The following is a 13,855-nucleotide window of genomic DNA, read 5'->3' as shown; positions in this document are numbered from 1 at the left end:
AGCAAACTTTACGAGCGAGCTTCCCCGAAATACGCTATAACATATTTATGATTTATTTTGGTCAAATGCCAGAAATATTAGTAAGTTTTCTGAGTTATAAATATCGTTATTTGACTTTTTAAATAAAAATGTCTATTTTTGTCATAAATGTATAATATATTAGAAGAACTAAAAGTATTACAATAAATAAAAATTGTCTCAAGATTAATTCATAGGCTTGTATTTATTTTTTGTATTACGACGTAAGTGATATTTTCATCTTTCAATGGGCGTTCTACTTGGATGAGTGGTGAATGCGGTTTCGTTTAACGTTAGGCCTAGATAGTGTTCTGTTTTTGTTCTTTATCATCGCAAAGGACACGTTTGCGTATTTTTGTTGTGTATTTGAATTTTGATCGTTATTATAAATTGAAAAGAGACCATAGTTCATGTACTTATTTTTAACGTGCTGAGATTTCCAGTACGTATTGCGTTATTACCGTATTAGTATTAACGTGGTATGTGGGCCGATTATAGTTCCTTTTATTAAAGTTTTAGTTGTTACATTAAAATTTAAATTCAGTTTATAAATTAAACAATAATCAGGTTAATGCATATTGTTTCTAATAGTACTAGTAGTAGTAGTAATAATAATACATACGCACAATTACAAAGCATTTCTCGTCATAAATGTTACATTATTGCACAATTAACGTGTTACTTGACAAAAACTGCGACTGTTAAAAGTTACACAAGTGACGAACTTTAAGTATTACGTCTCTTAGGTCTTACGTGAACTTTATTTTTAAAGTTTGAATTCGCCTGAGAGTAAAGTTATTTAAAAAATATTTTTTGTTGCAACTTGTTCTCGTTGTTTTACTTATTTTTTAGTATTTTTGCTATACGCTTTCGTGGCAAGTTTTATTCATTTAATATCAAGTTACATTTCCGTCCGATATCTGTATGTTTTGTTCCCTATATCCCTAGTACATGATTTTACAAATTTTTGTGTTAGTCTTTATACAAGTTTATAACTATAATTCAAAAATAAAAGAAAAAATCCATGAACAAGGCTACATTGAGGATCGTAGAACTTAAACCTGCTATTTATATTTTTGAGCTTATATATTTAACCTTTGCCATTTTACCACTTGGAAAAAGTGTGTGATGACCAAGAAAAACTGTACAGTTTTTCCACATAAACCTAAGAAGTAATTTGTATATATATATATGTATATATACCTCTTTTCATTTGCAGTTGGTATGTGTATATAAACACTAAAATTCTGTTGGTTTTAACATTAGCAACAGAGCATGTATCAAAACACTGTATCAAAATCCCAATCTTTAATCATTCTGTTAGAGCTTGGTGATTAGTTGTGTTTGCTAATCAGTTTACCAATAGCTGAAATAAGTGACTAGTACAATGTTTCTCAAATCATAGTATATACAAACAAACAAAATAATTTTTGAAGGTGCTAACAGACAGTTGCCTTCCTTCTAAATTGGCAGATCAAAATTAGGGACTGTAGCAAGTAACCACAGTAGCTTTGTGATAGAATGATGCAAGAAATTTTTGTAGCAATGGGAACTGAATTTTGAGACTTTCACTGACACTAAATCACCAAAAGTGAAATTTGGTCTAAAAGAAATTAATTTCTAAGATTAAAATTGAACATAGCACAGACAACCTATTATGTAGATTTGTTTAACAACAAACTAATGTAATATTAATATTTCAATTAGTTGGATTGCTGGAATAATAAGAAACCCTGATTTAAATTATTTTATTTTATTTGTAACAGTTGATTCAGTTGTGATTTCAGTTACTCAGTTGTAAGGGTAAGTAAACACAATAATAATCATTAACATTAATATTGATTAATTGGTTAATTTGTGAGATACTAATTAGTGTAATTGGTGATCATAGATAATTAAGCTGTCTAGTTAAACACTATTCAATTGCTTCCCATGAATATTGAATATATTATACAAATTATAATTAAAACCCTCTTGGCAAATATTTGCCCAGCTTATCAACAACCAAATTGTTGATGCAACTACTCTGCACGTCTGATCTGTTTCTATCACTAAGTGCCTAAAGGAGTATTCTATACTTATTAAGTAGCACTTTCAATTTACAGTTTCTGACATACTCCTTCAAGCCCTTTAAAAGGAGAATGCTTATTGGTATCAGCAACTTAACTGTACACATACTTTATATAGTACCTTGTAGTTTGGTATCTGACAAGTAAATCTTAGTTTTGGTTTTTGTGTGCTTTCCATATCAAAATATTTGATCCATATGGTTATGGAAGTTCTCCTACCATTTAAGTCTCTTCATCACCTCTTTCTTTGTTGAGGACAAGTATTTGGTCAAATCTATGATCCATCTTTTTTTAGTACTGTTTTTCTCTCCAAAATCAACTTTTATTTGAAATCTATCTATTTCATTTCTTTAATTTATGCTCCTAACTTACTACATTCAGCTTTTAGTATCAGTCTTCCCCAAAGCTATGTCATATTTATCCTCAAGTAAGTACTGAAATTACTTTTTCTTTCTTAAATTCAGGTAGAAGAACAAAGACTGTTTTTGCTCTTTCAAGAGTAATAAGCAATTACCAGAATATTTTTTAACAACATTCTTTCTATTCTACAATAGCTCAGTTTCTCTTGTACAGATAGACCATTATTTTCTCTCTAAATTTTCATGTCCCAAAATTCAGTTTTACCCCCCAATTTTGTTGTTTCACATAAGCCTTTTCAAGGCAGACTTTGTGTCCTGAGCAACCATTTTCCTAATTCTTTTTAGCCTAAACAGTAGTTTCTTGCACTTGTTGTTTATTATAGGGTCAAGTTTGGCCTACAGTTGTGATTAATGTGCTAGGTTCAAGATATGAGTTAAACACTATGCCCTTTGATGTGTGGAGACTTAGCTAATAGTCAGTCATGAATCAGTTAGGACTAGATGTGCTAAAAGTGATGACTGCTGCAGACTAATAAACCTCCCTTTGGTTAACAATTCTAAATTAGGGATTACTGTGTCTGAACTTCCAGGATCTTTATCTTGGCCATTTAGCCTTTGTTTTTGGATAAGGTGCATTTTGGGATGATACAAGTGTTACTGTTTGTTTCAAAAATTTCATTGTCCTTAATTATTATAGTAAATGCTATATTCTTATAAACTGTGCCTTTATAAATAAAGGTTATTAATTCTTCCATAAAACCATCCGAGAAAGGCCATTCATTTGCAAACATAGAAATCTGGTATAAATGCATTATTTTTTACTTATTTGGCTGAACCAAAACATTGTGAAGTTTTTCTTTTAAAATATATTGCAGTTTCTAGAACTTAGCTTTTTTTTTAAAAATACAAGACACAACCGTTAATAACATTACATCTAGTTTTCATAAGTTGATAATTTCTAGTACCATAATTTTCTGAATATAATAGGTATTCTAATATTCATGAACAAAGAATCAACTTTGCCTTATCACCATAAATAGTACACATCTATATTTTGCAATAATATGCACAAGGTATCCTTTTGATGACAAGAATATTAGTGTGCATATAATTGCACATTTTCTGTAGTGCTTGTTATCTTTGCAATTGTGGCAAGCAACACATAATTGAAATGTAATATTTCAAGTAAATATGCATTATTGTTCACAACATATGTTGGTTAAGATGTTCAGAGCTAGTTGAAAAAAATTAGATTTTTTACTATGTTTTATATGTACCCTAACTTGTAGATAAATGTTTAGTGTAAACAAAGTGTGTATTCAGAAAATTATGGTGCTCAGGTTTTTATAATTTAATTCTCAATGTTGAGAAGAAAGAATCTTTTCTAAAAAAGATCTTTCACATTTTGTGCTAAAACTTTTCCAGTTTTCATAAAATTAACAACTCCCACAAAAATAATGTTTTTAGTGGCACTGTAACTAATCTGTGTATGCATGTGTGTATATATACATATAATTTTTCTATTCTCCTATATTGTATGCTGTTGTATTATTAAGCACTTCTGTTAAAAAGAAATCTTTTAAGATAGAACATGGAAAGTGTGTATTAATGTGGTTAATTCTATTCTGTTAACTTTATACTGTACCAGAAAGTTGTGTTGTTAGTGAACTTGGGTATATCTTTGTGTGCAATTTTGGATTTTTATGGTTAAAGTGTTTGTAAGAAGTAGGTTAATTTTTTTTGTGCTGTGATAAGATGGTAGAATTTCAGCTTTGTACAATGAGCAATAAATTAGACATATCTGTATCTTATAGAATGGTCAAATGATACTAATTACAATCTGTGTCTGGTATATTTGGTAGGTTTAATAGGTGAGTTTTCCTGTATACAATTGCTGACTTCAATACAAAGAGCAATCTACTGTCCACTTCTACATTCCAGATAGACGAAAGCCTTGGAAAATTAAAATTCTATAACAAATTATTAAAATTAAATCACTTTTTTTTACAACTGTTATAGTGGAATGTAAAAGTTTGAGTATTTCAGTAATTATTTTCTTAACATGTGCTGATATTGTAATAACTATTTGGTGAATAGTGTACTCAGGATAATTATATTCTTTGGGTATGTAGGGTGTGAAACACTTCATTGGAATACTTAACTGAACAGACTATATGCTGACCTTACAGGACGGAGCAGACAATATCACCAAAATGCCTGATAGTGACATAGACTCAAAGGTAAGGAGTAATACACAAAACATTATGGTATGAATTGGTACTTATTTTTTCATGCATTTACACATTTTTTACAGTTTACAAAGTGGTAACTTTCTGAACAATATGTAGAAAAAGAAAAAAATGTCTACAACAGGTTAGATTTGGTGTAATTGTAAATAAAAATATATGTAAATAATTCTTTGAATTAATGATTTGGAAAAATAATGATCAAACTACTATTACAGTAGTTCTTTTTGATTTTGAATGATCAGATTTTTAAATTTTAAATTGGAAAGTAGATGCAGAAAATTTCCAAGAACAAAATCTGATCATTTGCTTTATTGGAGATAGATATATACATAATTGATTGTTGTAAATTTTATAATTATTATAATTCAAATGAGGTTGACTTACCTCTGAAAACACTGAAAGTGTTATTGGGTTTACGTTCATGTTTCCACCAAATGTATATCAACTTTCAAGTTGTTCTTTATGCATTATAGAGCATGCTTTAATTACCCATTATTTTCCACTCTCACACTTTCCATGTGACTTATTGCAAAAGTATCTGGTAATCTGATGTAGTCTCTGTTTCACATAATGTACATTTACTTGTTGACAATTCTGCTGTTAACTTTGTTATAATATTCTTTTAGGTGCTACTAATTCTGTCATTACCAGAATTTTTATAACTTTGAGGTCTTACATAATTTGCTTTCAGCAGGATAAATGTTAGATCCATTGTCAGTTTTGGTTCATTTTATTTATGCTATTGTATATCGTATTTCTGTCAACTATCATGATTTTATGGACACTAATTTTTTTAATTTTTTGATGAAAATCCATCTTTTTCTCAGGCCTAATTGCCTTCTGTGTACAGAAGTAGTTGAATTTTCTGCCTTAATTCTAATAATGCTTCTGCTTGTCTCCTTTTTTCCTTATGTATATTGTGCTTTAGCATTGAGTGTGTTTCTGTTATACTTTAGAGTGCCTGTGCCATAGGAAATCATTATAGGTATCTTATGTTGAGCATTTATTCCCAGACTACAAATACAATGGTTAAGACTAGTATAGGAATTAAACATCCACAGGTTTAGGTGTGATGGGTGAAGTGAGTGGGTTTTGTTTGGAAACTTGGGACTGGTATGTACTTTTAAGAAAGCTAATAATGAGGATGTGCAATATGTATGTATGTATGTATTAGTTTGTAGGAGACATTGGAGCCTATCTTAATTAAAGTAGAGACAATAGTTAAACAGAAGGGTAGACTGTAGGAAATGGTAGCAGTATTTCAAGAAGAACTGAAGTTTTTACATGCAAGGGACATATCAGTTAACAATGACTTTCAGGAAGTTAGTACTGTTAGGACTAAAAGTTGTGAATTTAATTGTTATGGGTGTTTTATTCAGCAATGGGTTTCACCTTTGGCTTGTATCAGATGAGGAGCTATTGAAAGGAAGGAAAACAAAAGGGACAAAGAAGGATGTGAGTGATAAAATTCAGGAGGTTTGAGTTACAGGGGATCCCTTGACAAGGCATGTTGATAGGATAGTCTGTAGGGTTAAATATGGAGAAAAGTATTTGATTATACTACTTGGGGTACAAGTGGATGATGTAACCAATGCTATTTTTGTTGTACATGTAGGGGCTAATGATGTAGTGAAAGGAAGTTCAAATTAATTAATAAGTACAAAAGGGGTTAATGATGGCATTTTAACAAAAAAAGGCCATAAGTGATTTGTGATAAGGACACTGCTAAAAATTAACTGCAGGAATGAAATTATAAATAGGTCACTAAAGCAAAATGTTAGTCTTAGATTAACCCTTAAACAGCAGGAATGTTGTAGGTAGCAGCATCAATTGATGATGGCTGCCATTTAAGGGTTAATATGTAGGGATGGGCAGATTTGACTGGTTGAACTTGTGGGAAGTTAAATAGGAGAATGGAGCTTTTTAAAATGGATGGTTTATGTTTAAGTAGGGTAGGGGCTGGCTTGTTTGCAAGGGTTGTATTAACTCAGATGTAATGGAAGTTTTAAACTAGGATTAGACAGTAGATGAGGGACTGGATAAACTAAATGAAAAAAAAAAGATATTGAGAAAGGTTTAACATTGGAAATGAGTATAGAAGTAGTTCTAAGGGTAGGCTTAATTTTTACTATTTTAATGCTAGAAGTATAAGAAATGACTTTACAGTACTGGTATGCATGGAGGAATTTGATATAATGGGAATAATTGAAACATTGTTAAATGTAGTAGAGGGAAGGGAGTGCCTTTATGTAAAATGTGAATAACATCCTGTTGAAGTTGAGGATATCAAAGATAATAAGGGATTGAATCTATTTGGGTTTCTGTGAGTAGGTATAAAAGAGACATGCTTTTAATGGGAATTTATAACAGATGATCAGAATATCCTGATGAAATTATTGAGAAACTTTACAAGATTAAGATTTCAGCTGTTAATGAAGTCATTATGTGTGATTTTAATTTCAGGCATATACCGTGTTTCTCCGATAATAAGACCTACCCATAAAATAAGACCTAGTATGATTTTTGGGGATAGTTTTAATATAAGCCCTACCCTTAAAATAAGCCCTAGTTAAGAGTGGCAGGAAGAGGAAAGAAATAAAAAAAATTAATTTATTAATTAGTTTAATAGTTAGTTAATTAGTTTGTTTAAGTGTTAATCAGTTAGTTTAATAGTTTAATAATAGTTTATTTTAAATGGTTAGTTTAATAGTTTTACTTTGTAACTTCATTTTTTTAATATATCAAAATAAGACATCCCGAAAATAAGCCCTAGTGTCATATTTTGGAGTGAAAATTAATATAAGCCCTGTCTTATTTTCGGAGAAACACGGTAGATTGAAAAATGTTGACATTAAATGAAGAGAGAGAAAGGTTGTTGAAAACTATTCAAAATTGTTTTATTCACCAGTTGGTAAATAATGCTATTTTAGATTTATTGTTAACTTCTAGTATAGAAATGCTTGAGAGGGTGGAAACTGGGGAATACTTGGGAGCAAGTGATCATTTTTTCATTAGGTTCAATGCTTTGCTGTATATAAAGATAAGGAATAATGATATTTTGGTTACAAATTTTAAAGGTAATGGGAAAAGAATTATCTATTGTGAATTGAGCAGCTGGGTTACTTGGAAGTACTGACCAAATATGGCAAGATTTTAAAGATAAATTGTTAAATACTTTAGGTACACATATTCCTTATATAAAGAAAAGGGTGACTGTAGGTAAAAAAACTAGGTTGGCTTACAAAATGGTATGAGATAAAATTAAATAAAAGCATCATAAGTTTAAAAATTTAAATTGACTGGTATCATGTGAGACTTAAATGTTTATCAAGAAAGTTGGTGAAACAGGAAAGTAGGATATCCAAAAAGGTTAGCCAAAAAAGTAAAGATTAACAATAAAGATTTCTTTAAATACATTAAGTATAAGCAAAATGTTAGGATAAAAGGAAGGCTTGAACCTGACAGTTATGAAATGGCTGGGTAATTGAATTTTGCTCTTTTCTTCAGATTTTAGTTATGATGATTTAAGCAGTATTCCTCACCTTGAACAGTTCATAGATGGAAACAAGGTGACTGCATTAAATCTGAGCTGATGAAGAAAAAATTGGGATAAGTTTTCTGGGCTAGATAATATATCCTCATGGATTATTGTGGGAATTTCCATGAATCATGAATACAGTGTCAATAACATCTTGCCCCACTGTGTTCTCTATACTCGCATATGTTTATTGGAATTTCTTTCACTGCTCTTGACTCTCTTCCAGCATTACTTATTCATGAATTTCTTAATATAAGTTCCCACTTTCTTATTCCTATTGTGGATGTAATTCTTTCTGTTGATTCCACTCTCCAGACTGGAATGATGTGTTGTAGATCTGTCATCTTTTGGGTGTACACTCTTCTTAAGTATTCATGTTGAAGCTCTGGTTTATTCAGTGTGATTGCCAAGATACCTTGCTCTTGTTACATCACCAGTATGTTGTTGTACTCACAGACAATATGACTTGGTGAAATGCAGCAATGGGCAAGGGAGGGGAACGTGATATTAATCTTTGTCTGGTGCAGTTTCTCTAATTTTTTACTCACATTCACATCATACCATTTTCTGAGATGATATTTTATTGGTTGTAACAGTAATTCATCATCATCTTCTGCTTTTCTGGTTGCTCTTGATCCAGCCCATAGTAATAGATGTATTGAAACTAACCTGGGAAAATGTTTTTCTCTACATTTACCCTCTTACTCATTTTCTTTTTCAGGTATTGTCTTGTTCTTCATGTTGCCTCATGCTGGCCTGTTCCATCATGGTTTCTGCTCCTTGCATTTATCTCAAAGAGATCCAATGCCATTATATTTTTTGGTACACCTTCCACATGGCTATGTGTCATCTATAGTTTCATGACTGGCTATTATGTGGTTCTTTGTTAGTGAAGCTGGCTTCTCTTTATGGATAAGTTGATTGGTGTTATATTTTTGCAGATTTTACATCTTGGCAGTATACCCTTCATATTGGTTTATGTTTAGGTGCTGGTGTCTGTGGAAATAGATTCTTGTTATTTTTAACTTTTGAGAAGTTTGCCTCTTATTTTACATGCACTCCTTTCATGACTATAGTTTGTTTGATTGTACTGAAGGTTCCAGAGCTGCACTGTTTGTCACTTTCAGTTGCTACAGAAGTCTTATGCCTTTGTTAATCATACTTTTTCTTGTTATTTTTTGAGCATTTTGATTATGTCTCTCATGAACAAATAGATATTGTCCTTAGAAGGATTTAAGACTGGTCTTATGTTTTCTGGCTTCTCCTGAAGAACTGTTTGTAACTTCTCTACCATCTTTTTTTAAAGACATATTTATTTTGTTACTCACTTGTAGAAAGAGATGATCAAACAGTTTTGTTATTGATGTTTTTCATACTCTTCTCTTTGTTTTTTTATTTCCACGAAGGCTCTGGTCTTGTATCTTCATAGTCTTCCTGTTAAACTTTGCTATAAGTTCTGTTATTTTTGACAATGGCACCCTCCTCATTGTTTTTAATGAAATAAATTTTTTTGCTGATTTTGCAGTGAGCATTAAAGGATCATTCCATTATTAATAAATCATACTACTGGCAATAGTTTTTGGTTCTTCCATACTTTCACTAGAATGCAAGGTTCTGGTTGATATTCACTGAAAATCTTAGCCTCAGGGTGGAAAGATCTTTTTTCTTTTTTTTTCATAGTCTGAGTATTCTAATGTTGAGCATTAAAAACAAAATGTACGAGGTCAGTGTTCAAACCAAAGTGAAAGTATGTGAATTTATAGGAATTAATGAAACTTGGTTAGATTTGAAAAATATTGACCATGGGAATTATTTTGAAATGCTAGATTAGAAGTTACTTAAAAATGGTAGACTTAAGAAAAGGAAGAAGGTGTATCTTTATATAAAGGATGAACTTAACATGTTTGGATTAAAGATAGATGATAATACTCAAGTGGTTCATTCTGTATATGTTACAGTTGTGGGTTTGAAGGTTGAAAATGAGCTTTCAAACAACTATTTTTACTTTGTTAAAATGGGGATTTGACTCTTAAATGATGTTAATGACAATGTTTCTTATTGAAGAGTATGAGATAATTGAATTTTTACATATTCTATTCTGGTTATTCTATAGGAAGTAATTGGAAATGACCTGAATCATATAAATATTAATTGGTGATAAATAGAATGATTAAGATATTAAAATAGATGAAGCTTCAAGATCAGATATGGTTTTTTCCCCATATTTTTGAAGGTGGACAGAGGTCATATATAAAGCCTCTCCATTTTGACAAGTCAGTAATTAGTAAGTTGGCACCTGAGAATTGGAGAGTTGCTAATGTTACTCCTATTTTTCATAAGAGTTGTTACAGTTGCCCTGGAAACAGTAGCTCAACATAGTCTTATTTCTGTGCTGGGAAAAGTTTTAGAGAATCTAAGGAAAAAAGCTTTGCAAAATAATTTAGGGAAATGTGATATTTTAAGATAAACCAACATAAATAACAAAGGAAAATCTTGCTCTTCCAATCTTTTTTTTATAAGGATGATACCAATTTCCTGGATAATATAAAGGGTTTAAACTTTGCGTACTTCTTGTTAGATTTTCAAGAAGCTCTTTATAAGCTGCTACACAGAATATTAGGAAAGAAAATCTCATTGTTAATGGCTGGGCTAAGCCTAGTTAGTACAACTGTAGGGTGGTTAAATAACAGAAACCAGAAAAATATTACAATGGAGTTAAGTCAAAATTAATCCTTTTCAATACTGGAGTGTTTTTGTAACTAGAGCTTGAAACATTTCCTAAATTACATAATGTGATATTAATTGTAGCTAATTAGTAATATTTGCTGATGACGTTAAACTCTGGGGTGTTTGTTTGGAGGATGTTGATGTATTATAGAATAGATTAGAGTACTTGGTAGGTAGGATAAATATGAATTGATTTAGATTGCACATTTATAACTGGGGACCCGTTAACAGCTTGACTAAAGAAAGGAATCTTGGCATAATGGTGAATAAGTGACTTAAGCCACTGAAGGGGTGCTCTATTGTTAATATTTTGGTTAACAGGATCATATGATATATACATAATGGCTACAAGTTAAACAATCATCTGAGATCTTTCTTTACAAATTGCTAGATAGGCCTCTTGTGGAATATTTTTTACAATCTAGGTTTCTATCTAATAAAGAATTTTGATTTATTGGAAAATTTTCAGTGTTCCTATAATGAATCTGTAGGTGGATATGTTATACTATAGAAATATATGTTGTTATCCCTTAAAGAAGAATAAGAAGCAGTTTTATTGAAGCTTGTAAGATTATCCAGGGGATTGTTTAGGTAAAGGCCTCAAATTTTGTTATGCTGTATTCTAATAACAATAGGATTAGAGAATGCAAGTTTAAGATTGGGAAAAGATAGACTAGGTTAAATAAAACACTCATTTTCCTTTAAAACCATTTTAGATGGGAACTGATAGTTTCCTCAAAAATGAATGATGAGTAGAGTTATTACTTTTCTCAAGAGTGTGTGGGCAAGAACACATTTGAAGGACTGAATTGCACATTGTTTTTGATATGTTATGATGTTGTGTTTGGATGTAGAAGCTTTCTAAATTTTACTGTAATCTGAGCATCGTTTTTTGCACAAATGTTTATAGTTTTAACACATGGATGCAGGAAGTTAGAAAAAGTCTTATGTAATTGGAGATTTTGAGCACAAAAAGTTGAGGGAATTCTTGACCTTACCCTAGATAGTTTATGGTTGTGGTACAGGGAGATAGCTGGATCATTTATTTTGAACATTTCTTTACAGGAAGCATATGGGATCCTTTTATGATTTACATATCAAGGTTAAAGGAGTTTATTGGATAATTTCTAATGGAAATAGTTATGCTCATAAAATTTTCTCATTCTGTGTTTAGACATTTGTTAACTGTAATTAATAGACATAACTTATACAACCATATAACAAAAAATGTCAAATTTGCTTGATAAATACTCAGATTAAGAAAAACAATTGAATATGAAATATGAATGTTTTATGCATGTATACAAGTAAGTATTTGTGTTGTAGGCACATTTACACAGAATTGAACTTTAATTTTGAAGTACTGTATGCACATGTATTAAAAGGTTTGTAATTCAGTCTTGTTTTTTTTTTTTGTATAACTAATAAAATATGTATCTTCAGTGAGAATGAATTAATATTTCTAGAATCGATCAGAAATGGTGGATTTGACAGATCAGTCACTTCTTGTTGACATTTCTGATGCTCTTAGTGAAAGGGATAAAGTGAAGTTCACAGTACATACAAAGGTAACTTCATAATCCTTAAGTACTTTTATTATAGTTATTAACATATAATAAATTTGAAATTGATTCTCTGAATTATGTTTTTTAAATTTAATTAGAAATATATTAATCAAATAATTCTAAAAACTGATGTTTTTTACAGTATTTAAGCAAAGGTTTGAAAATGTTGATAATAGAATCACTAAAATAAAATTAGATTTATTTTCTGTGGCTGCTGTTACTAGAAAAGAATAAAAAATAGTTGTTCATGCTGTCTTTGTCCCAACCTAAAAACACATTTTGTGTGCCTTGTTGTACATTTATGTAATATGGCATGAGAAGTCACTTTTACATTACTAAATATACATTTAGGCATTTAAATCTTTGAGACTAGTCTTTTTTCAATGGTGTGTAGTAGGCAAGTAATGTGTAGGTTGTCATTCCTCAGATAGTTATAAACAACCCGAAGGGAGAAAGAGAATGCATCATTGTTGAATTGCATAGCTGCATAACTACAATTCTTGTTAAGTTATGATCATGCAAGCGACATAATTGCTTCGAACAATAACATCTTAAAATATCAACATAAATGGTGAGATTTGATTTCACACATGTTACAGCAAACCATATAGAATTGGCGAGTTGGTTTTTTTAACTCATAGGGACAAATGAGAATTCTTAGATTGGATTCCTAGAGTCAAGTTTAACTTTGGTGATTGAGCTAATTTTCTATACTGATGAATCAAAGAAAGACATCCTAGGATGTTGACAGACCTAATTTTTGTCACAAGCATATTTCAAATGTGTTGTGGACTTCTGTGTTGTCTGTCGCATTAAATCTTAGATGTGTAATGACAGATCTTCTAACAAATTGATTATGTTTAGTGGCATTTACATCAAAAACTGACTTTTAAGGTGCTTTTACACCCTAGCAAAAGACGTTATAATAACTCCTAGAGAAAGATTTGAGTTATTGTGTTAGGAATTATATTTCAGCCTTAAAAGTGAAATGTTATGACCACTGTACAATGTGATACCAGAGCTTAAAATATTTTGACCTGGCTGTACAAAATGTTTCATTTAATGGTTCAGTCCACAGAACATTTAAATGTTTGATGTTCATTAATGCAATGCCTGTCTAAGGCAAATCTACTAGACCTTACAAGACATGCCATAGCAAGTGGTTTTGATTCTCCAGTGTGGGGAGAGGGGTTTATGCTATGAAGGACTTAATGTAGCAAAACCCAAGTGCTACACAGTTTCACAAAAGTATATCCCATTTGCTGTTAGCTCAGTGTTGGAGGAATAAAATCCAATATGTTACTCATCACCCCCCAAATAATCTTGGATA

The 13,855-nt window shown here is 30.9% G+C and overlaps 1 protein-coding gene across 4 annotated transcripts in view; it reads left to right on the top strand.

Moving 5' to 3' along the window:
- The first annotated feature begins 252 nt into the window (after window positions 1-252).
- LOC143229604 (sorting nexin-6-like) overlaps window positions 253-13,855 on the top strand; it is a 50,329-nt gene continuing 36,726 nt past the window's right edge. For 3 of the 4 annotated variants that reach the window (XR_013015957.1, XM_076462164.1, XM_076462166.1), the window contains exons 1-3: window positions 253-497; window positions 4,579-4,686; window positions 12,427-12,528. Coding sequence is in view for 3 of the 4 variants with exons in the window: in XM_076462164.1 (XP_076318279.1) it covers window positions 4,621-4,686; window positions 12,427-12,528 (168 nt within the window). In the remaining variant the exon portion in view is untranslated. The remainder of the gene's footprint in view (window positions 498-4,578; window positions 4,687-12,426; window positions 12,529-13,855) is intronic. The other variant, XM_076462165.1, reaches the window with a different exon arrangement.

The sequence above is a fragment of the Tachypleus tridentatus genome, chromosome 10 (assembly GCF_004210375.1).
Source record: "Tachypleus tridentatus isolate NWPU-2018 chromosome 10, ASM421037v1, whole genome shotgun sequence".
NCBI classification, from domain to species: Eukaryota; Metazoa; Arthropoda; class Merostomata; order Xiphosura; family Limulidae; genus Tachypleus; species Tachypleus tridentatus.
This window is presented reverse-complemented; position numbering and strand designations above follow the sequence as displayed.